The sequence below is a fragment of the Balaenoptera ricei genome, chromosome 2, assembly GCF_028023285.1.
Source record: "Balaenoptera ricei isolate mBalRic1 chromosome 2, mBalRic1.hap2, whole genome shotgun sequence".
Taxonomy (NCBI): domain Eukaryota; kingdom Metazoa; phylum Chordata; class Mammalia; order Artiodactyla; family Balaenopteridae; genus Balaenoptera; species Balaenoptera ricei.
In genome coordinates, this window is record NC_082640.1 from 135,323,541 (window position 1) to 135,349,935 (window position 26,395).

Here is a 26,395-nt window from a genome sequence, read left to right on the forward strand (position 1 = left end):
CAGTCTCAGAGGCATCTGGGGCAACATTAAACGCACCAACATTCAAATTATAGGGGCCCCAGAAGAAGAAGAGAAAAAGAAAGGGACTGAGAAAATATTTGAAGAGATTATAGTTGAAAACTTCCCTAATATGGGAGAGGAAATAGTTAATCAAGTCCAGGAAGCACAGAGAGTCCCATACAGGATAAATCCAAGGAGAAACACTCCAAAACACATATTAATCAAACTATCAAAAATTAAACACAAAGAAAAAATATTAAAAGAAGCAAGGGAAAAACAACAAAAAACATACACAGGAATCCCCATAAAGTTAACAGCTGATCTTTCAGCACAAACTCTGCAAGCCAGAAGGGAGTGGCAGGACATGTTTAAAGTGATGAAAGGGAAAAACCTACAACCAAGATTACTCTACCCAGCAAGGATCTCATTCAGATTTGATGGAGAAATTAAAACCTTTACAGACAAGCAAAAGCTAAGAGAATTCAGCACCATAAAACCAGCTTTACAACAAATGCTAAAGAAACTTCTCTAGGCAGGAAACACAAGAGAAGGAAAAGACCTATAATAGCAAACCCAAAACAATTAAGAAAATGGTAACAGGAACATACATATCGATAATTACCTTAAATATAAATGGATTAAATGCCCCAGCCAAAAGACACAGACAGGCTGAATGGATACAAAAACAAGACCTATATATATGCTGTCTACAAGAGACCCACTTCAGACCTAGAGACACATACAGACTGAAAGTGAGGGGATGGAAAAAGATATTCCATGCAAATGGATATCAAAAGAGAGCTGGAGTAGCAAATCTCATATCAGATAAAACAGACTTTAAAATAAAGACTATTACAAAGAGACAAAGAGGGAAACTACCTAATGATCAAGGGATCAATCCAAGAAGAAGATATAAGAACTGTAAATATTTATGCACCCACATAGGAGCACCTCAATACATAAGGCAAATGTTAACAGCCATAAAAGGGGAAATCAACAGTAACACAATCATAGTAGGGGACGTTAACACCCCACTTTCACCATGGACAGATCATCCAAAATGAAAATAAATAAGGAAACACAAGCTTTAAATGATACATTAAACAAGATGGACTTAATTGATATTTATAGGACATTCCATCCAAAAACAACAGAATACACTTTCTTCTCAAGTGCTCATGGAACATTCTCCAGGATAGATCATATCTCGGGTCACAAATGAAGCTTTGGTAAATTTAAGAAAATTGAAATCATATCAAGTGTCTTTTCTGACCACAATGCTACGAGACTAGATATCAATTAAAGGAAAAATTCTATAAAAAATACAAACACATGGAGGATAAACAATACACTACTTAATGACCAAGATATCACTGAAGAAATCAAAGAGGAAATCAAAAAATACCTAGAAACAAATGACAATGAAAAAACGATGACCCAAAACCTATGGGATGCAGCAAAAGCAGTTCTAAGACAGAAGTTTATAGCAATACAATCCTACCTCAAGAAACAAGAAACGTCTCAAATAAACAACCTAACCTTACACCTAAAGCAATTAGAGAAAGAAGAACCAAAAAACCCCAAAGTTAGCAGAAGGAAAGAAATCATGAAGATCAGATCAGAAATAAATGAAAAAGAAATGAAGGAAACAATAGCAAAGATCAATAAAACCAAAAGCTGGTTCTTTAATAAGATAAAGGAAATTGATAAACCATTAGCCAGACTCATCAAGAAAACAAGGGAGAAGACTCAAATCAACAGAATTAGAAATGAAAAAAGAGAAGTAACAACTGACACTGAAGAAATACAAAGGATCATAAGAGATTACTACAAGCAACTATATGCCAAAAAAACAGACAACCTGGAAGAAATGGACAAATTCTTAAAAAACCACAATCTTCCGAGACTGAAACAGGAAGAAATAGAAAATATAAACAGACCAATCACAAGCACTGAAATTGAAACTGTGATTAAAAATCTTCCAACAAACAAAAGCCCAGGACCAGATGGCTTCACAGTTGAATTCTATCAAACATTTAGAGAAGAGCTAACACCTATCCTTTTCAAACTCTTCCAAAATATAGCAGAGGGAGGAACACTCCCAAACTCATTCTAAGAGGCCACCATCACCCTGATACCAAAACCAGACAAAGATGTCACAAAGAAAGAAAACTACAGGTCAATATCACTGATGAACATAGGTGCAAAAATCCTCAACAAAATACTAGCAAAGAGAATTCAACAGCACATTAAAAGGATCATACACCATGATCAAGTGGGGTTTATCCCACAGATGCAAGAATTCTTCAATATACGCAAATTAATCAATGTGATACACCATATTATCAAACTGAAGGAAAGAAACCATATGATAATCTCAATAGATGCAGAAAAAGCTTTTGACAAAATTCAACACCCATTTATGATAAAAACCCTCCAGAAAGTATGCATAGAGGGAATTTACCTCAACATAATAAAGGCCATATATGACATGCCCATGGCCAACATCGTTCTCAATGGTAAAAAACTGAAACCATTTCCAGCAAGATCAGGAACAAGACAAGGTTGCCCACTCTCACCACTATTATTCAACATAGTTTTGGTAGTTTTAGCCACAGCAATCAGAGAAGAAAAATAATAAAAGGAATCCAGATGGGAAAAGAAGAAGTAAAGCTGTCACTGTTTGCAGATGACATGATACTATACATAGAGAATCCTAAAGACTCTACCTGAAAACTACTAGAGCTAATCAATGAATTTGGTAAAGTAGCAGGATACAAAATTAATGCACAGAAATCTCTTGCATTCCTATATACTAATGATGAAAAATCTGAAAGAGAAATTAAGGAAACACTCCCATTTACCACTGCAACAAAAAGAATAAAATACCTAGGAATAAACCTACCGAGGGAGACAAAAGACCTGTATGCAGAAAACTATAAGACATTGATGAAAGAAATTAAAGATGATACAAATAGATGGAGAGATATACCATGTTCTTGGATTGGAAGGATCAACATTGTGAAAATGACTATACTACCCAAAGCAATCTACAGATTCAATGCAATCCCTATCAAACTACCAATGGCATTTTTCATAGAACTAGAACAAAAATTTCACAATTTGTATGGAAACACAAAAGACCCTGAATAGTCAAAGAAATCTTGAGAAAGAAAAACAGAGCTGGAGGAATCAGGCTCCCGGACTTCAGACTATACTACGAAGCTACAGTAATCAAGACAGTATGGTACTGGCACAAACACAGACATATAGATCAATGGAACAGGATAGAAAGCCCAGAGATAAACCCACACACCTATGGTCACCTTATTTTTGATAAAGGAGGTGAGACTATACAATGGAGAAAAAACAGCCTCTTCAATAAGTGGTGCTGGGAAAACTGGACACCTACATGTAAAAGAATGAAATTAGAACACTCTCTAACACCATACACAAAAATAAACTCAAAATCAATTAAAGAGCTAAATAAAGGCCAGACACTATAAAACTCTTAGAGGAAAACAGGCAGAACACACTATGACATAAATCACAGCAAGAGCCTTTTTGACCCACCTCCTAGAGAAATGGAAATAAAAACAAAAATAAACAAATGGGACCTAATGAAACTTAAAAGCTTTTGCACAGCAAAGGAAACCATAAACAAGACGAAAGACAACCCTCAGGATGGGAGAAAATATTTGCAAACGAATCAATGGACAAAGGATTAATCTCCAAAATATATAAACAGCTCATGCAGCTCAATATAAAAATAAAAAAACATATCCAAAAATGATTGCCCACAAACACGTGAAAGAATGCTCAACATCACTAATCATTAGAGAAATGCAAATCAAAACACAATGACATGTCACCTCACACCAGTCAGAAGAGCCATCATCAAAAAATCTCCAAATAATCAATGCTGGAGAGTGTGTGGAGAAAAGGGAACCCTCTTTCACTGTTAGTGGGAATGTAAATTGATACAGCCACTATGGAGAACAGTATGGAGGTTCCTTAAAAAACTAAGAATAGAACTACCATGCAACCCAGCAATCCCACTACTGTGCATATACCCTGGGAAAATCATAATTCAAAAAGAGTCATGTAGCATAATGTTCATTGCAGCTCTATTTAGAATAGCCAGGACATGGAAGCAACCTAAGTGTCCATCGACAGATGAATGGATAAAGAAGATGTGGCACATATATACAATGGAATATTACTCAGCCATAAAAAGAAACAAAATTGAGTTATATGTAGTGAGGTGGATGGACCTAGAGTCTGTCATACAGAGTGAAGTAAGTCAGAAAGAGAAAAACAAATACTATATGTTAAAACATATATGTGGAATCTAAAAAAAAAAAAAAGGTTCTGAAGAATCTAGGGGCAGGACAGGAATAGAGACGCAGATGTAAAGAATGGACTTGAGGACATGCGGAGGGGGAAGGGTAAGCTGGGACAAAGTGAGAGGGTTGCATGGACTTTATTATATACTACCAAATATAAAATAGACAGCTAGCAGGAAGCAGCCGCATAGTATAGGGAGATCAGCTCAGTGCTTTGTGACCACCTATAGGGGTGGGGTAGGGAAGGTGGGAGGGAGATGCAAGAGGGAGGAGATATGGGTGTATATGTATATGTATAGCTGACACTTTGTTATAAAGCAGAAACTAACACACCATTTTAAAGCGATTATACTCCAGTAAAGATTAAAAAATAAAAAACAACTGTTATGCAACAAGTCCTCAGATAATCCTGAAACCTAAATAATAAGGACTAGTTATGCAAGAAGCAAGATGTGTGTGTGTATGTGTGTATATATATATATTCTTATTACATTTGTTATCATAACATATTTACTCAACACATTTTCTGAATAGCTATAATGTAAAATATATTATGCTGGGAATACAAAATATACAAAGCATAGCTTGTTAGCTGCAACGATGTAACTAATTGCTGAGGATGACATAAACACATGCACATATATATGTATATTTGTGTGCATGTGTGTATGAAAATAACTTAGTATTTTATATTCTATATGAATTCTCACTTGTAGCATGGCTATCCCAGTTAAGCACAAATACCATATTATTTTCATACTTTTAAGAAGTCACCATAAAAGTTAAAATATTTATGATTTTAAAAATGTATCAGGATTCCTACATGGCTAGTTTTGCAGGAATAATGCTTAGGTAGGCTTGCAAGCTGGACCTGCTAGCAGGGATTATGTGCCTGGAAAATGAATGCTTGACTCAGAAATATTCTGGAGCTTTTACTAGTTTTCGTACCTGGCAAATGCTTAGACACATAACTAGATTCTTCAGAAGAGTTGGGAATCCATGAAATGAAGCTTTTGGAAAGAGACAACTGTGTCAGTATTTATCTTCATGTGCTATTATAGGATTGAATTTTAAGATCTTGTGCTGAACTTATTAATATTATCTATGAAATTTATTAGGAAGCAAAAAAAAAAAAAAAAAAGGAAATTTAGGTTGTCAATAGAATCCTGGAAGTTAGTATATTCTATGGAGATAAGAGATCCTGGTCCTTGAACCTTTAATTTAAAATTCCCTAGAGCCAGTGGGTTTCACAGCTTCCCCAGAGAGTGTGAGCAGGGTGACAACGAATTGCCCTGTGGCTGTAGGAACACTGAAGCTTGGTGCATAACTCCGGAGGAAGCACACAATCCTGTGATTACCAATACAAATGAGGTGCTCCAAACTGTATCAATTTCCTCTGTGGTTACCTGAGCGTGTCTCTTATTTTTTGGAGAATTAAGGAGAGGTTTCCTTAAAAAAAAAATTTTTTTTTCTTTCTGAAACCTGTTTTCACGTAAACCTCCTACCATGAGCTTATTATCATGAGTATAAAGGCCAGTGAGGAAAAAATGTAATATTAAACTGTGGAATGGAACTTGCCACCTAAAAGCTGCATTCTTTAGAGATAAAACTAGTAATCAATTGGAAATCAGCCAAGATATTTGACAAATATGAGTTTGCATATTTACAGGATACACAGCAGACTGAAATCTGAGTTTCTAAAGAACAGGGACAGGGAATGGTTCAGCAGCACCCAGAACATTGCTCCTCTCACCACTCATACTCCTCATACAAAAGCGCGTGTGTTGTTACCTGCCCCAAACGTAATCCTTCCGTATCTCAGTTAACCTTCCAAATTTAAAGTCATAATCTAATCTGCCAGCATCCTTAAGTCTTATATAAAAATAGACATTTTGGACTAATTGCTATTTTCCAAGTTACAGAAGAACCACAGAAAGAAAACAACATCATTGTTTATTGAAGTGTATAGTTTCATCTACTTCATTCTTTTTCTTAAAGACTTTTCCACCATGTAGTTAACAAATAATACATCAACTAAAATGTACAGCAACACTCCTGGAGTTTGAACAGATTGTGTTTAGTGTGCTTCTTGTCTTTAACAATATCCACACTACCTGCTATCCAAAATACCAGGGCATCATCCTCTAATAACCTAACACCAGTGACATTGTTAAACTTCTTAATATCATGAATTTAGGTATTTTTAATACTAAAAGCAAATACAAAGCACAGTATGTCTGCATTTTTTTTTGTTAGAATTCTAACAGTGATTTCATTGAAAATAGTTAAAAATCTATCATATTCAGCTCTCACAGTTAAACAATTATCTGTGGAGAAAGTCAAGCAAAACTTTAGCTCCTAATATCTTCCTGAATTATCTATATATTACCAGATAATTATGTAATCTACTCTTACAACTTCAGATTGCACACAGCATTGCAATGATTAGGTCTCCACAATTTAAGCAAAGGTATGCCTTGAAATAGGTGGATAATTTGTGCAAAGGACACGCAATTGCTGAAGCAGAAACATAAACTATGAAAACAAAAGAGTATTATAATCTGAATTAGCAATTACTTCCAATCTCCATTTTGCTTCATTGTACATGGCCAGTATTTAACCATTAGGCTTGTTGATTCTTTGGCATTAACCAATGACATAACACCATCATAATCATCACACACACACTAATACAATTCTTTTCCATTAGTGTGTATTAGTTCAAGTAATAGGCAGACTTAGGGAAATTATAGTTTAAATTGGGTAGCAATAATGTAGAAATATTGTTTACTAATCCAATTCCAAAAATCACGTCATTTTCTTCCCTTGTCCCCCCAGTCTCGAAATACATAGAAAAAAAATGTACTTACACTGCACGATGAGCTGCACCAAGGCTTCTCTTGGTTTCACATTAAATCCATTGTACTGGCTGGTCTGACATCGGTACATTCCTGACATTTCCCTAGATACATTCACAATCCTCAGTGTTCCATCATAACTCTCCATTTGCATTGACCCATCAGGCATTGCAACTTCTTTATCCGCTCTAGACCAAAGGATGATGGGTTTAGGTTTTCCAGTTACTTGACACTGCAGTTCTATTGTGTCTCCTTCTCTGGTGACCAAAGGTGATTTTTCCTGTGGAACAGTCAGATTGGGTGGAACTTGAAATGGGAAAAAGAAAATTTTTCAAGGTTAGTATGTACTGGTAAAGCATATTCAAACACAGAAAATCATAAGGAAACAACTTCTGCTGGTTGAAGATGTGTGACAATTCAGATGACAAAAATTACAGAGACCTTGGGGATAAGTGGCACTTACCCTCACTTAAAATAATTCTATATTGTTTTCATAGAACTTTCTCAAATGAGGTCTTCAAACATTAGCAAAATAAATAAAGCATTACATTGGAATGCGAATGGTCAACATAAGAACAATCTACTCAATGACTTGTCATTATCAGCCATTAACTGGGTCTTTAAGATCTGCATTTCACAGAAGAGTGATCCTACTTGCTGAGGTAAGATTTAGCTTTTCAGTCTTCTGCTTCCTATGCTGTTATCTCTTATCCAAGGATGCTATAAGAAAGGGATAAGAGACATTATAGACTTAGCAGGCACAGTAAATGCAATAGGAAAGAGAAAAAGAAGAACCTCTGATATAAAACCAGAAGTTCTAAATTTGGTTTAGAAACTGCTGCCAAACTGCTAAGGTTTAGGATTCGTTCTCTCCCTCGAGGAAGTGAAATGGAACAACTGACTACAATGCCACACTCTGACAATCCAGTGTATTGTTCTTTTTGACTTTTAGTATTTTTTGACATTTTAATTTCAAATGATTTCACTTTAAGATTTTGAGATCACTGTAAATAGTCTGTCATGATGCTGCCACTATTTCTGTAAAATTAATTTTAAGTGAGTTTTCAAAAATATATTTCAATAATCTAAGAATTTAATTTTCTCAAGTAAAGCTAATTTCTGATTTTACTGAAGATATTTATGAGAAAATTAGATTGATTTTACAGGAACTTACCTTACTGTGCTGGAATATATTTATGTTAGGGTTTGGTGAAAAACGAACTAATAAGAGGCATGTACTACTCAATGGGTTTTCCTACAAACAATATCACCTGTTCCACTGGAAGACTTTTACTTCTCATACAAATGTGTATGAATTAAAAAGTATTTATGGAATAGGACATCTATCAAAAAAGCATGGGCTAAATTAGAACGGCAGAATAAGAATAACCAGAAATATATGAATAATTCTATCCTTGTGATAAATGTCATATGCTTCCCCTCTTTGGAGTTATTACTGAATATGGACAAAAAGGCAAAGGTTTTATTCTCCCTTCTAGCATTACTGTGCTCCAGTGCCCAGGAAAAAAAACAAATATAATTAATTTTTAAAGTATTTTTCAACTAATGTTGAAATGTTGTTCCTCTTTATTACACAGAGAAAAATAAATTTAAGTACAAAGTGATATGAGAATTAGTTATCTTGCTATTTAAATATCTTCATGTCTTTTTAATTCCTTCATTTACTTCTAATTAAAAAAAAAAACGTAAATAATGCTAGCATCTTAGAAATCAGAAAATATGAAACGCTAACCACTACCTTCTTGAAGCAGATATATATATATTCTAGGAATTGGCATTAACAAAAAACATGTTTAAAAATGGTTGCATTTTTAAAACCTACATGATTAGATAATTTACTCTTGTAAATATAAACAACTAAATAATTTAGTTAAATAATTTGTTCTTTTTGAAGTGAACCACCAGGGAATGATGCAATTCTAAATAAGCATCATCTAGTAACAATAGGATTGAAAGAAGCTGCAGTATTTATTCACCCTCCATGAGAAAGGACACAGAATAACAGCAATAAGCTCAGCATTTAACATTAATTATGCTCCTATTGTGTGCCAGGCATAGTTAGGGATTTTACATTTTCATTAATTCTCATGACAATCCTAGGATCAAATATTTAATATTAAAATTTAACAAATGAGAACACTGAGAATGAGCGGATAAATACTTTGAACAGAACTCAAATTGAGGCCAATTTATAGCAGGTGGCCAGTGCAGAGATATGAACCCTGAAGCAGGCTCCAGTAAAGTATGGTGTCTGGAATGAATAACCTGAGTTAGTACCGGACTCCTCTTGCTCATAATTAGTCTGTTCTTATGGACAAACTGGACCAGTTTTACCTGCCCATCTCTTGGTTACTGTCTCAGGGACAATAAAAAAGAGTCAAGGTAGAAATGCGAGGGAGTAAATAACACATATGTTGCAAATTACCTTATCTATCTGTCTTACATCTTATATGTCTATTTTAAATATCTGTATCTACCTGTATGAGAATAATTCCCGTATACAAGTCAAAACTTCTTATAAGATATACCACTCCAAATAAGTATGCAAATTATGATACATTTATGTGAAATAAATGAAAAGAAATTATACATTAAAAGATTATTTAATGGAATGTTATTATTTGAAATCGGAAGATTTCATATCTTCCAAAAACAAACCACATGACCTTGGCCAAGCTTAAGCACTCTGAGTATGAATTTCTTCATTTTTGAAACTAAGAATTTATACTTTACCAGCTCCAAGGTTATTAGTGTTCTGACTATAGGAACAAACAGTAAAAAGTTAAAGATAGAAGCGGGGTTAATAATAAGTATCTATTTTCTAACTTAACAAGATGAATATTCAAAGATCTTATTACATTAGGCCAGTCTAACAAAAATAGATCCTTGACTAGCTATATATTTTTAAGTTTATCATGCTAGATAGTTCAAAAACTCCCTTGTTAATGTATGTTATTCATTTGTTAGATAAACTTTTCTCCCTATGTAATCAAAATTATAGAAATGTAAACCTCAGTTTCAATCTAGGTAAGTTACAAGTTGATTTTTTAATAAATTTGCTCATTTTAAAATAAACACCAAAGCCTAATTAAAATAAAGTTTATTTTCCATCTTTTCCATGAGGCTTTTAAAATCTTGATTTCAGAGTTAACCCTTTCTTTGCAACTTTCTTGGACAAGAAGGTCTTAAAACTTGTCATAGGTTTTATAGACTTCTCTCTCTCTCTCTCTCCACATTAAATTTTCCATTCTCTAGAATGCTCTAAATTATTATCATAATTTTTCTGTCAGGAGATTTTGTTTGTTCTCATGAATATCTCTCTGTTTTGCATGTTTATAATGTGAATTGTAACTTTACCCCAAGGTTCTTCCAGTCAGTGATTGCAGCCTACTACTATTTTCCAAAAGTCTTGCAAATCCCCAAACCTAAGGACTATTTATTTCTTGACTTAGTTGTTAGTTAATTATCAGACCACTTGATCTGCTAATTAAAAACAATAGACTTTTCTTTGTTTCACCATCTTCTAACTCACCACTTCCAATCAGCAGCTTTGGTTTCTCTATCAAAAAAATCTCTCATATCAGCCTATTTCTTTTCATAGGTAGCTTTCTTAGTATAAGTCATCCTTATCTCTTCTTGTGACAGTGTCCTAAGTGGTCTTTCTGCTGCCAGTTTAATTCTTCCAGGCCTCCTGCTTCTGTGTCATAAACTTTATCATCATAAATAAAATTATGTTCCTGTAACTATGAAAAACTTCAATCCTCAATGAGTGTGCTCATCATAATACTGCTTTAATTAAAAAAAATAATAACTGAAAACAGCCTGACAGATTAACTAAAAAAATCGTGGTACAGTCACATAATAGATTATGATGCAGCCTTTTTAAATGATGATGTAATAGACCCACATTTATTGACAAAGATATTTATATTGTTAAGCAAGAAAAACATGCTAGTGAATAGCATGAATAGCTACAACCACTATTAAATAGTGAGTAAAACATGTTACTGAGCAGTATGTACAGTATCACATTTTTATATAAAAAAAGACGTATGCTAATGACTGATAACAGAGAGTTTCTTAAAGGGAGAATATACATGATTCATCTTTATACTTGCAGCATCCCACACTCTATTTCACACATAATAGGAACTCAGTAAAAATGTTTATACCAAATGTACAAATTAAGATAGTGAGGCAGTTGAGCACTGATTTATGGAAGAGAACAAGATTTACATGGGGAAAAATGTAGAGGAAAAGAAAGCCCAGAAGGAACTATACCAAAACACTAACAGTGGTTCTCTCTGAGTGTGGGATTATTGGTAAACTTTTTTTTTTTGTATATTGTTCATTTTTCATTCTTGTACAATATGTGCTATGCATATTGGCATATTATAGTCTTCAAGAAGCCCAGAGAAAATTAAAATGTTAATGCAATCTATTATCCAAAGCTCATCTGATGAAAACTCCACTTTTTAATAACAACAAGTGTATCACTCTGGACACGGTATTTTAGAAACATAGTCTTAGAAATGCTCCTCTAGAATCACTCACTCCTACAACACTCATCACTTACAGTTTCACTGACTAGTGAACCTCAGTGCCCTTGCAGTTCTTTCCTGTATTTGGCAAGTCAGGCCCTTGTCTTCTAGCACCCCCTACCTGCCCCGTGTGTTGAGATTCAGTTCAAAGTTACCACTTATGTGATGATACTTTGCCTACCCCTAGGCTGAGTTTGTTGCTCACTCTTCTTGACCACATATTATGTTATATACCCATTTAACCTGTACTCGAAGCTTCACCCTGTATCTTCTTCCATGTCTATATCCCTGACCAGATAGCTCCTTGAAGGCACAGAGTGTCTAACTCTATCTCTAAAGCCTGATGCCCTGCTTTCCTGGATGGCACAGACCAGGAAGTCATGAAATAATTGAGGAAGGAAGAGGGGGAGAGAGGGCAAGAGGGTAAGAAGGGAAAAAGATTAAAATCTGTGAATATAAAAGAAATAAATGTAATAGATAAAAATCATGAACATTTAAAAAAAGTAATAAATAACAATGAAACGTAATAATTCTATATAATTAGTAATCCATACAACTAGCAGAATCTCCTCTAAAATATATTGTTAGTATAGATTTCAGATGCAGTAGATCTTCAAATTTGTGAAGGTGTGTGAGAGATAAGAGAGTAAAAAAAGGATTCGTATAGTTTTCCTTTTCTTTCTCCTTTCATTTAAGATTTGGATAGATAAGTTGTAAATTTAAAAAACAAACGAACAGAAAACAAACAAAAGAGCCAATTTGAGGACATGGCATTTAATTTTGTCATGATGTTTTAATGCTCTTCTCTAATCAACTAAATTATTTTTTCTTAAAATAGTCTCACAATGAAAACGTTAAATTAAGTAGAAAAATTTGAAATGTCTGCACCTTGTGAGATTTATTCATAATGCACTTGCTAGAAAAAAGTCCCTCCGAATAAAAACACAAAGATACATTCTTTGACGTATAGTCTATACACTGTCCTTGCTTTGATTTTTCTTACCTGAAATGCTACTGTAGGAGATGCTATAATCAGAGAAACTTAAAAAACATGGTATGGCACCAAAACTTCTCATTCCAAACATTAAAAAAATAGACAAGTAATATGAACAAACTGGTTCTCTGTCAACTTTTCCACTGTATCACAGACTGTAAAATAAAGTAAGTATAGAAAATATAAATGCTTCCATTTCTTCATTGGGAAAGAAGGTGAGGAAATTTAATCTTCAGTTTTTACTCATAAAATGGCTGGCTTATTTTTCCTTACTCAGAAGAATACAAGGGAAGGTTAGTTCATCTCAACTACATGAGAAAATATCATGCTGTTTGAAACAAAGACATAAGAATATGCTTATTATGAACTTATTGGTTTAAATATGTAAATATGCATAGTACACTTTAATAGTAGATGTTTAAACAAAAGATATACTTCTTTTAATACATTATAATTTTTTATAATAAACTAAGTAATAAGTAGAATTGTCTCCAGAAGGACAACCAGACTCATATTTTCAAGAATCTTAAAATAAGTATGGCACTAATTTAATCATATTTGAATTTAGGGGGAGAAGTATTTTATAGCACATATGTATGTTCTAGAGTAGAGTGTATAATCTATATTTAAAGCATAAGTAAATAAGACCAAAAATATTGTGTTTATGAAAGTGAACCCCAGAAATCAGAAATCAAGAATTCTCACGCTGACTAGGTATATATAAACACATGTAAAAAAGTTATGACTCAAGTAAATAGTGAATTTGTAGACTCAACTAATCCAAATGAACCAAATTTATTGTATTATTTAACCTTCAAAAACAACAGGTGAGGTAAAAAAAATTATGATAGACTTGACGTGAGTTTCATCCTTGGTGATCTACTGATTGAAACTCCAAGGTTAGCTATATCCTTATTGCAGACCACATAGTTTTAAAGGAAAGATACCTCTATCACACTTGAGTGCTTTCTCAGTGTCCAAGTCAGCAGTTCTCAATTTTTTTTTTCCAACACATTACAGATTAGCTTTGTAAGCATGAGACTTGCACATGGATATAGTCAGATTTTGAGGTTTTGAAAAATCACAAAATAATTTTACATGGAAGTAAAGAACTGAATAGTTTGCAATTGCAACCACTATCAATGGCACATCAGTAATACCTTCTGATAATGGACTATGGGATAAGTAAGATAAGCCTTTGGTTAAGTGAAATTGTCAGCATCTTGTAACTCCACTCCATTCTCTTCCATTCAATTAAGTATCTTCAATGTAAGTGAGAAAAATATCAATACTGTAATCTGTATTTTAAAACCTCCATACACTAATAGTGGAACTATTCTAATTCTCATGCACCTCATAGCTGATTTGATGAGCACACACTAAGATTTGGAATAACTGCCTTAATACATGGAATTTTTAAGAATAAGTGATCATTGAGAAATATTCATATGATGATATAAGGTAAATTTGAGAATTCCCTTCAACTTAAAAATAATTCTAATCCAAATCTCCAAAATACTTTCTAAACTAATAAGCTTGACCCATTTTCTTAATAATTATATGTCAATTAAAATGTATAGTTAGATGTGCTTGAAAAATATTCAAGGTGACAAAACAAATCCAACATGCTAAAGACTCCTCATTTACTAATGGATTTGCTCATATTTGCTTTCTTTTAAAGACCATGACGGGTAACAATATTTGATGAAAGACAGAGACACTCTAGAGCTCATTTCTCATGAAAGGAATGAAGGTTGCCAATGGATACTTCCTGTTTTGTAAAAACACACAGACAATATGGTGATTTATATGATATGCAGCACATAGAGTATTTTTGCAATTGTTGTCGTTTTAAAATATGCAGAACTTCCCTGAGCCAAAGGTTAATATAATAATATATTGCATTGCTGCACTTCCTTCTGAATTACCTTCCCCCGTATAAATGAATCACTAAAATCTAATTGACAAATGCTTCTTCCTCCTCCTAAAAAAATCTTACCATTTCTGAATTAATCTTTCTTAAAAATCCTATTATTCTACCATTCAAATAGCTTTAGTAGCTCCCCATTTTCTAGAACGTCTAAATCCCACTGTTTATTTTCCGTTTTACCTGCCAACCCTTATTAAGCCATAGTGCTTCTGTGAAAAGCTTGTTATTCAGTTTTGATAGGTCTCTTGGTCTGCTTAACACTTGGCTCATTCCCTACTCCTTGCCTTCCTTCCTTACTGCTTGCTTTCCTTCCTTCACTCCAGGAATGACTTTCCCGTCATAATACCCATCCAATGATTTCCCATTCTTCTAAGACCCAACTGAAACTTCCTGTTCTCTTAAGTCTCCTGATCTCTGTAACTTTTATTCATCCTCCATGTCTCTGAATTATAGTGTATCTGATTTATTCTATCTATGTCATGACAAAATGTCTACTCTTTTACATATGTAGCCAAAACATTCTGAGGTCAGTACTAGGCTTTATCTATTTCCTCAGAAAATAGCTCCCACAACATGTGATATTTTAAAGTATTTTAGAGGTGCTTAATAAATTCATGATTGATTGATGGAGCACCAATCAAGGTTACTAAGCAACCAAAGTAAGAAAACTATTAATGAATAATCACCTCTTGATTATCAAAGGCTTAATTATAAAGTATATAAATTTCAAGATCATTTTCACACATCAACTCTTTCTATTTTTAGTTTAAAAAAACACAAAAACAATAGGTTTTCATAAAGTTAGCATGTATACTAGATTTTAATTTGGGCATAATAATGAAACAGGGAGGTAAAATATTGGAAGTATTTGGTAGTATTGAGTAATTTGTCCATGCTATGGCTTTCCTCTATCATCAATTTAAAAAAAAGGCTAGTTAGCTCTACAACAGACCATTTGGACCCATATTCTAAGACTTGTATTACTTACAGTCTTGTGGGTAAATCATATATGAAATAGGCACTTATTTTTCAACATGCCATCATACCATATGGTAAGCCTACTGTTTTTGTCCATAATATGAATAAGCATAAATACATCTCTTATCATACTCTATAAATAAAAACTGCCTTTTCTGCACTGACATACACACTTTTTTTTATTGACTCACCTATAATAAATGAGGAGATGCTAATAAAACAGGATTGACAATGTTTTACAAATCTAGCTACAGAGAAAGAAGAAAGCATGTATTAAAAACAAACATGAGGTTAAAATAGCACGGTGTTTGCATTTTGAAATTCTTAGGGGAAACGTGCATGCACACATACACACACACCCATACATACACACATGCACAACCCTTATTTTTTAAAGAGTTACAGAAAATCTTATTACAATGGTATTGTTAGTTATTTGAAACATATGGGGAGAGGCAGGATCCTGAAGCGTAGCAACTCTGGAGAGTTTAGTATTAGAAGATGGAGGACAGGCAGTGCCATTCAATCAGGAAAACAGGTTTGGCAGGCAACAGTTATGGCTGTTCCAATTTCCCTCTCCCAGCAGGTGTTGCTATGGCACAAGAATAGCCTCTGAGGGATTCAGTGGAACATAAAGTGTAAGATGAAAGAGCAAAAGAGAAAATCATTCTTTGAGTCGCATTCATATTTTCTCTGCTACACAAGCTACAAGGCCAGTTGCAAATAAATACAGGTTCTATTCTTGCTGCCTCATAAACAGATAAATGAAGGGGACCTTAAGCTGGGGTTGCTTATGTAGCATTTGCTTAAGTTTAGTTTTCAAGGATCTTGAATTGCTATGATCTTCACATAATTTGGTTTGCTAACTTGAGCTTACAGTAAAATATTTTCTAGAATCATTAATGTAAATCTATATCAACAAGACAATTTTTTACTGACATTTTTGGGAAAAGATGTGAAAGCATACCTTTTTTCTGAGTTTAACCTCCCTTTCCTGACTTATTGTATGTGTTTCTCATGTACTGAAGTACAGAAATGAACGACGGTCACTGACTAATTATGTAAAGTCTCACATGTGAAAAACTTGTTTTCTTTGAGACAACTAAATAAAAAAACAGGACCAAGATAATTCTACTTGCTAGTGACTCGAATTATATTAACATTTTAGCAAGCTAGGAATCTGAACTAGACTGAGAAGACCTTGCTTTTTTCTGTAATAAGAAAGGAGATACTATAATAGTCAAAACCTCAAAGTGCTAAGATCTTTAATTACTAAGATATGACCAGGTCATTTGATGAAAAGATAATCAATCTATAATCATTTCTGGGAAATAGGGGACCAATTCCTCAACTTAACTCTCTACTGTTAATCAAGTTCCATTTCATGTTTGGTATATATTTTTTTCAATAATGCAGAGTAAAGGTGGAAAACTATAGTTAATTGGGTATAAACAATTGATTAAGAATTTAAAGTTGAAAAGTTGAATACCACATTCTATACATGCATTATACAAACTAAAGGTAACAAACAGGAAAGAGTCCTATAGCTTAAAAGTTAGCTCAGAGATTCCCAAATTCCTGGAATCCTGATATTCCATTACACATTTGTGTTCTTGCCTACTCACTCTTGAAAATGGTGCCATGATTTATCCAAATATATTTAAATGTGTGTATAAATGCACTATCCCTTAAATTAACATTATGGGAGAAACAAAAGCAGAACTGCATGTATGAAAACTTATGCCCTAGGCTGGAGCTATTACCCATTCATTTTAATACACATTTTTGAGCCCCTCAAATAGGTAAATATGCTTAAGACTGGGGGCAAGAGAGATAAATTAGACCTTTAACTACCTTTAAAACTTTCAGTATGCGTTATGGAAGCTGATAAATAGGGAGAATTCTCAGTAACTGATAACTGCTCACAATCATTTTTAAATCAGAAGGCCTTTTTTAATTGACATGTATAGTCTGGAAGAGTTGTAAGTGTACAAGATTAGAAATTTGACTTGGACACAGGGCCTAACCACTTACTAGCTGTGCAATCTTGGATTGTCTTAATCTGTTTTCTCATCAGCAAATAAGGCTGAGGAAAAGGAGAATTTAATGAGAATTTAAAGATAAAATGGCATAATGCACATCAGAGCATCCTCTGAAGTGTAAAGTATTTCAAGTTGTGTAATATACTTGTAAAGAGCAAGACTCAGGTCTGGCAGCCTAGATTCAGATCTTAGCTCTACCACCTATTAGCTGCATGACCTCAGGAAAGCTATCTAGCCAGTATCTCTCAGTTTTAGTAAAGTGAATATAATATTACCTACTTCAATTTTCTTTTTTTAGAATTAAGCAGTATAATACACATAAAATCTTGAACACAAGGTCTCTCATATAGTAAACACTCAATATATGTTAGTTATTATATTTTCTCCTCAATGTCTTTTATTATGGTGATATCAATGACTGTATTTTATTGTTCTGCATATATTTCTATATTGAGGGCAAATATTTTGTTTTATTCATACCTGTGATGTCTCAAGTACTGAACATGGGTACACATAGGGTCAACAAAATATTTTATAAATTTGATATATATATATATCATTACCATTGACAGCTGTCTTGGAAATATGCATTCATTTCAGATGAGGACACTATTTGAAGAAGATAACATTTTGGAAAGGACAGGAGTGAACCTTTTTAGTCTGAGTAGTCAGAGGCATCCCCCAAAGCCATCCAAGGAAAGAAGGTGCAGATTTCTGCCATTAGTTATAATAATTTGAACTGTGTGTTTGGACTGTATTATAAAATGGCACATAATACAGATATCCTAGCGCCCATTCTATTCCTATGAAGTAATGAGGTTTGGACATTCCTCAATACATCTCTCTCTCTCTTATGAAGATGACAAAATGTCATTGCTGTACATTTTCACAAAGGTCAGGGTGTTGCCATGAAAACTGGGAACCAATAAGTAAAAAGGAACTGTCTGATCATGTTAATTATGTGATTGCTTTCCTGTGGGTGAAGGAATTCTAAATTAAAAGGATAAGCTATAAATTATATATCAAAAGTGCAATGAAAGCATAGCAAAAGAAAGATGCTTTAAAGCAATCCACAATTTATTTTATTTTCTATAGGAGGGGGCCCCAATCCCTGGGTCGTGGACCGGTACTGGTCCGTGGCCTGTTGGGGAACCGGGCCGCACAGCAGGAGGTGAGCAGCGGGCGTGCGAGAGAGCGAAGCTTCATCGGCCGCTCCCCATCTCTAGCATTACCGCCTGAACCATCCGGCCCCCTCCTCCCCCTACCACGATCAGTCTGTGGAGTAATTGTCTTCCACGAAACCTGTCCCTGGTGCCAAAAAGGTTGGGGACCGCTGATCTAGAGCAACTGTTGCTCACAGTGATAAACTCTTCAATGCCTAATGGCTAGAAAAATCAATTTACTTCTATAATAAAAAGGCCATTTGTCTCCTTGTAGAATCCATCTGACATTGTTTGGCCTCTTATACATGATAACTCTGAACAATGCCTGTGGTTTACAAATTCCCTAATTAAATCACTGATTATGTACTACTGAATATGCCTTATCCTGTGGAAATAGACACTATCACCATTTTAATAAACATTTTGACATAAAATGAAGCTGGCTCTTTCATGCTTTGTCAAGAGCAAAGTGAAATAACCAGTGAACACAATGTTCCATCAACAGATCAGGACCACATGTTCTTTAGAGCAAATGAGGTTTAATTAACAGATCCATTAGCAGAGAACTGGTCAGTTAAAACATAGGAGAAGGGTTTTCTTATAACACATGGACACTTTATTAACAAATATTCTACAAATGCATGACTGTATTTTATGATCCATTCTGCCAGTCTGTAGAAGTATAGAATGCTACAGTAAAAATATGGGCCTAATTTTAAAACCACATAAAAACTCATATAACGTCATTGATTGGAATGATATATAACTCATTCTAAGCTAATAAGTGTGTGAATAGAGTTTAGTACCATTTTATTAATATAGTTTTACATTCCATTTTATTCCTAAGCAAGGATATTTCCATTTAAATGTCAACTAAATACATTCTGTTTACAAGTATTATTTAGATAGTCTTGGTGAAAGTGGACTACTTATGTTTCATTTATAGTGAACTGTAATTCATACTAAATGCACTTTAGAGTGCAGACATTTGAACTCCTTGTCATTTTATTATTTCTACTTCACGTATTTAAATTACCAATATATTTCATACTGTGCATAGAACCTTTTTTTAAAGTGCAATGATATGCTTTTAATTTCACATCTTTTTAAATCTCATCATTATTATGGTAGAACATCCCTAAAATTTGGGAAATTCTGATGTATTTACCTGATTTATTTATGTACTCAGAGGAATCTGGTGCCCTCAGTTCTTCCCTTCCCCTGCAAACTATTGTCTTGTCTCCTTATCTAAAGCTTTCAGTTCTGAGCCTAGGCTGTCTCTTAGGCTGACTTTCACCCAACAGGACCACCCAGGCTCCAATTCTTTAGTCAGAGAGGTAAGAAGGCAAACATGCCATGATTTGGGTTTCCTGAAATGGATTCACTTAACAAAAATATTTACATTTCTCACAGCTTATCCCTGGAGTCTGAAATCTCATTACGTGTGCTTGCTCCGTTGAGAAGCTGTGTGTTTTGTGTAAAGAACCTGGGTTTTGCAGTCAGAATTGACCTATGTTCAACACTTTGAAATGCATCAGCATATGCTAATGCTTTGCTTCTCAAATTCGGCGTGGTTATATATGTGTGTAAACTATTCGAGCTTCATGCTTACAATTCATGCATTTTTCTATGTTTTTGTTACGATGCTATAAAAGTTAAAAAAAAAATTCTTCACCATAGACAATGTGATCTACACTTGCGTGCTGCAAGTTTTAATGTATAGACTAGGGTTACTTTAATATGGAATTCATGCCACTCAGGAGTACACATCCCTAGATGTGGTTAGGCAGCATTTTAAAGACACAAACCCTGGGTCCACTCTTCTCAGGAAGCTAGAAGAAGACAAGTATCATCATGTTGAGTTGCCCTAGAGAATTTTTAACCTAGCATAACGCTGAAAGTGGTCTCCTTTGGTGAAATGAATATTGCTCAATCTATGCACCTAGGTTAGAATAGGGTAAGGCCATGCCCCATTTTAGTGAGAGGAATATGAGATGGGCAAATGGGACCTGACATCCTAACACTCTTTGAAGTGGTGTTCTCAGAGTAGGGGAGAGTGTTGTGCCCCACTATCAACCCAACACATGGTCACATGAACCAACTAGAATATTACCTGAATTCCTTTTAGAATATTTTAATACCTGCCTACAGTGATCTTTTGATGCAAGGCCCTTGTCAAAGGCCATAACTGAATATCAGAATCACCTGCGATAGTAAAGGGACATACCCATGTAACGTAAGATGCTGCAAGCTTATACTGAATTTGGAATCTGAGACTGTAAACTTGAATCAGGTTATGGTTATAGGAAGTGAACAAGTACCTAAGCTTTGGGATCCCATTTCCCTCTCTATAAATGGAAGGCACTAGGTAATCTATAAACGTCCTCAGTATTTAAAAACGATGCCAATAACTGAGACATTTAGAAATCTTTGTAAAATGTTTTACAAAATAGGTATATGGGGACCTGCTCCAATAATCTTTTATTTTTATTTAAAAATAGATATTCAGAATTCATAAATATCCTCAAATTGTGCCACCAAAATCCTAATTGTAATGATTTTCTAAATTTATTTAATCTCTTTGCTAAGCTCACTGATATCCCACAATGAAGGATGAAAAATTAAGACTGTAAAAACGAATGAGGCCCTTTTTATATATTAAAATGAATTCATTTGTAAGCAGATTTTCAGGGGAAAGTCCTTTGCATTAATGGTAGTTCTAACTTCTATTTTGGAGCTATTGTAAGAAATAGCTTTAAGACATTCCAAACTGTAAAATGAAACTTAGTCACTACAAACAAATTATATCACTATAATAATTGTTCTATCTAATGCCAGAAATCTAGGATTCTAGATCTTTTGCTATCACATAGACCAAAACGGCGATCAAACTGTTAGTCTATGGATCTAGTCTCTACGGCTACTTCTATTTATTTCTCTGTTGTTCAATTGATAATGGTAGCTTGGTAGTGTCATCTAAAAATGACATAAAAATTCCAAGTGTTATCATAATCATATCAGTAGTGAATCTAATACCACTCACCACATCTCTATCTTCTCCTCTTGTCAAGAGATGCAGAGTGAGTCCTGGTAATGTAGCTTTAAATAATATACCCTGATTTACATCCATTCTCAACTATAAGTTTGATGGAGACGTTTATTCTTCATCAGTTAATGAATATAATTTTCATAATTCTTTCTTTAATTTGTGTAAGTTATTGCTAGTTATTATAATATTAAGTACAAATTATGGAACTAACTAATTGTGTTCAGTCCTCTGGATTAGAAGCATCTCTATTCAGTCATTTAAAATTCAAATAGTTTCCACGTCCCCATTGCTTGCAGTTATAAGTGGATGAAGGGTATAGGAAACATAAATTGGGCATTCTTTCCTATTTCTCATTGACCTGCTCTTATCTCAATGTAATCTGGGAATTTCAAAAAGTGTTTAATTCTGCCAAGTGAAGGAAATCCTCAACACATGACACAGTAATTAGACAACAGCTAATTAACCACTGTTAAACTATGGCTTGTAAGGTAGAATCTTGGTTCTGATATTTGGGGAAGAAAGTGCTGGATATTTTAAGATGATAATTGGAGGAAAATCGTAAATCCGATGTTATTTTCATAATTAGATAGATTCAGTTTTATGAGAAAATTCAATATAAAAACATGATTAATGTTTATTCAACTACTACAGAAAATAGAGTTAATTTAATGCAGCCAATCTTTGCATTTATGCTCTCCCCAAAAATAAGCAGTATAAATACTGATATAATTTACGCTTCTCAAAACAACTTATAACTTCCTGACAAGGCCAACTAAAAATGTTTCAAATATCCTTCTCACTTTTGTAAATGATCTAATTGAAAAGAGAATTAGTGTAATTGTTACCGTCTGTAAATCTTTCTCTCATTCTCTCTCTCTTATTTTCTCTCTCCTTCCTACCCACCTTCCCTCCTTCAATTCCCAATCCTTTCACTTGAAGAAATATAAGAGCTCACTTCCACTATCAAATTCCATGCATCAATATTAAAGTACCTGAAACAAATATAATCTTCACATGCTGATGAAAAGGTATTGAAGGCTCTAAAGATGCTGTAAATACAGGAAGTTTTCCACTGGATATTCCCCGCTTTCATTTGGTTTCCACTGACCACTCTTTTTTTCCATTTTCTTCATGGTTTCTGCTTTTCCCACCATGTCCTTGGACATTTTGTTTGTTTGTTTTTGCTTCACACTCTCTTCTTGGATAAGCTCATCCACTTCTAATTAAGGCAACTGCTTGTGAAGTCCATGTTCTACTTCTGACCTTTCTCTCGATTATTAAACCCTTTTTTTTTTTTTTGGACCATACAACAATCTTTTATTATGTATGGGTTTTTTAAATTATTTCTGCAATCTCTCCATACACAGGCAAAAAAATAAAAGTATTGTTTAGCATATTGGAACGTGCAAACTTGATCACTGAATAGAGAAGGGAAAATTATCCCTACAACACGCTTAACCAGGAGGCCAATTCATCTGCCGACCTCCAAGAACATGGAGATGAACACGAGAGACAGACTGTCCCCCATCTGAACCTTCATTCACCACCATTTGATAACCCTTCTTCAGGCCCAGATCAGCAGCACATTTCTTGCCAACAATCATTAAATGTCCAAGAAGACTTTCACTATTATCTTCTGCTGCAGAAATCTGGGATATATGTTTCTTGGGTATCACCAGAAAATGTGTTGGTGCTTGAGGGGAAATGTCATGGAAAGCGAGACAGTGGTCATCCTCATAAATGATTTTGGCTGGAATTTCCTTGTGAATGATCTTCCCAAAAATCGTGTCACCACCAGGCCAGGCTGCCTGAGCCTTAGCCCAAACGCTACTTTCTAATTGGTCACCAGAAACTTGAGAATGTCTTACCAACCTTTCAAGTACACCTAATCCCAAACCAATCTGTCCTCTCAAACCTTTCCTTCAGCCCCTCATTCAGACCTAACATTCCTCAGAATGTGGCATTACCATATTCTGAACTGAAGTATAACATTTTGGAATCATAGAAGCGTAACACACTTTGGGAGGGGAGGAAGAACTCATCTAAGCAAATGGCTTTCAACTGTATGTTTTGAATACTGTGTGCACATGTATGTGTTTGTGAACTTAAGTCAGAATCCCCTGTCCAAATTTAATCGTAGATAGAAGTTTTATATATAAAAGAGAGATATATTTTGTTCTATGTGAAATGGCAAGGGAAATAAAAAAGGGTAAAATTCTCATCTGGTTACTTCCCTTCCCCTCGCAGTTCAGTAAACCCTGAGAATAGTTTTTAAAAATCTCTAGTTGCCATTGGAACACCATGTAGAAATCAGTTACCTAGCTGATCCCTTTATTCTACAGATGGAAAGCTTTGGGGTCCAGCCAGACATAAGGTTGCAATGCTATTAAGTGGTAAATTTGGGCCTGGACCCAAGTCCAGGGCTCTGCACACACTAAACTGCCTGATGTCAATCAGGCACTCTCCCAATTGACTTGAGAGCACTGGTCACTGACTTAACTGCCCCTTAACGAGGTTGTGAGTGTCCCTCAGCACCTCATCTGATTCCTATCAACCTCTTCAGCTGAATAAATAGTCTCCCCCCCAACCTGACCACCACACACACACTCGAATGGGCAGACTCTTTTTTTCTTATATTCCTTTTTTTCCACTCTATTTCCTCAAACTCTTTCTTAAAAGTATCCTAAAGCCGTGGTGGAGAGAAAAGGAACTAAGATGTAAAGAGGTTACCTGACTTCTCAGATGTAGTTTATGAGCGAGTCTCATGCTTCTTCTACCAGCTAAGCCTTCTGTATCTTTCCCTCTCTCACCTGACACATCCATAAAGTAATACATATCTCCACTGCCTTAATTTACTTCCTAATAAAAATTTTCTGCCTCCTCTCTCACATTATCACTAACTGACTCACTGAACACCTCCTCACAATGCAAAGGTAGTCTACAATGTTGGGAAAACAGAGGAAAAGTTTTCTTTGCCCAACTGACTGATTGCGAAGCTTCTGAAATGTCTTCTGAAACTCTCTTCTATTTCTCCACCGTCTTTCCTCTGTCTCTTTTTGGAACACTGCAGATTCATCCAAAGAATAGGCCCTCCTGACACCAATCTGATTATGCTGCTACCTTGATAAAATTCTGTGGTCGTTCTTGACTGTGTGAAGGAGATCTAATTAATTCATTTCCTCCTAAGATCTAGTGCCAAATAATCCCCATTCTTAATCCAGCTCAGATGCCGCCTGCTCTATGGAACTCCTGCTGAATAGATTCAATAATTTCATCCTGTATGCTTCTATATCACTCTGATAGTTTATAAAGCAAATACTTGACTTTATCTGTTAATAAAAATTTTCAAGTGTATGGGATATAAAATCCATGAACTAGACCTTATACATTTTTATTTCTTCCTATAGTCCCTTTCCTATAGTGGTTGTTTAATAAATATTTTGGGGGGTTGAATGTGCACTAAATTTCATCAGTTAATCCCAGAATTGTGGATGACAGCTCTACCTAATTTCTCTTTACCATATTGGAACACTTGGCATTATTCCTACTTGAATTGTCAGTTAACCTTGCCTCTCAAATTTAAATTTTCAACCGCAATCTTCCTCCGCTAAGAACAGATTATTTAAGGCTGAGGGCTTGTGAAATAAAGGTCAGATATACCAAATGGAAGGAAAAAAATACCAGTGACGTAAGCTGTAAATACTGTGTTCATCTCTTGTGGTAGGTTTCCTATTTTTATTAAGAAAACCTCAGAGGTTTTAGGAAGTCTCTGTAAACTGCTCTCATTTGATTTAACATACCTTTATTTTGTGTAATTTTAGCAATTTCTCTCCTAGGTCATTTAGTATATTCTAATGGGGCATTTGGTAAGCCTTCTGGAGGTATCTTTACTCTGAAAATATTCAAGCATGGATTTTTGACTATTTGAATGATTGATATCAATAGGGCACTAGACTTTAGCTCCAAACAGTCTTCATCAATGCTACCTGAGGCTAAATGATAAAAACAATAATAATACAAACAATAATATCTGATGTGGACAACTGACATTTTCTCAAACTTAATTTAGTGTGAGTATAACCATTTTTAGAAAACTTTGCTACTTTTCTTTCATAATATATTTTTTTTGGCTTCTCATCTGTTTTTTTTAATTTTTGAATTTTATTTTATTTTTTTATACAGCAGGTTCTTATTAGGCATCAATTTGATACACATCAGTGTATACATGTCAATCCCAATCGCCCAATTCATCACACCACCACCTCCACCCCCCCGGGGCTTCCCTCCTTGGTGTCCATACATTTGTTCTCTACATCTGTGTCTCAATTTCTGCCCTGCAAACCGGTTCATCTGTACCGTTTTTCTAGGTTCCACGTATATGCGTTAATACACGATATTTGTTTTTCTCTTTCTGACTTACTTCACTCTGTATGACAGTCTATAAATCCATCCACGTCTCAACAAATGACCCAA

At 34.6% G+C, this 26,395-nt stretch overlaps 2 protein-coding genes across 2 annotated transcripts in view; both read right to left on the bottom strand.

Moving 5' to 3' along the window:
• MDGA2 (MAM domain containing glycosylphosphatidylinositol anchor 2) overlaps positions 1 to 26,395 on the bottom strand; it is an 822,473-nt gene that overhangs the window by 175,038 nt on the left and 621,040 nt on the right. Inside the window, exon 8 of the mRNA XM_059915690.1 lies at positions 7,217 to 7,510. Coding sequence (XP_059771673.1) covers positions 7,217 to 7,510 — 294 coding nt within the window. The remainder of the gene's footprint in view (positions 1 to 7,216; positions 7,511 to 26,395) is intronic.
• On the bottom strand, positions 23,377 to 24,757 carry LOC132360833 (adenosine 5'-monophosphoramidase HINT1-like). Its single transcript, XM_059915909.1, has 2 exons — positions 24,733 to 24,757; positions 23,377 to 23,756 (listed from the first exon to the last, which is right to left on the bottom strand). Exons 1-2 carry the CDS (start codon positions 24,755 to 24,757, stop codon positions 23,377 to 23,379), a joined length of 405 nt encoding a protein of 134 aa, XP_059771892.1.

What these genes read in the sequence shown, in the direction of transcription:
- LOC132360833 (XM_059915909.1), bottom strand. Translation starts at nt 24,757, where the DNA reads ATGTATTACTTTATGGATGTGTCAG. An exon ending in TTACTTTATGGATGTGTCAG is followed by an intron (nt 23,757 to 24,732) that starts GTGAGAGAGGGA and finishes GTGACCAATTAG; the next exon opens with AAAGTAGCGTTTGGGCTAAG.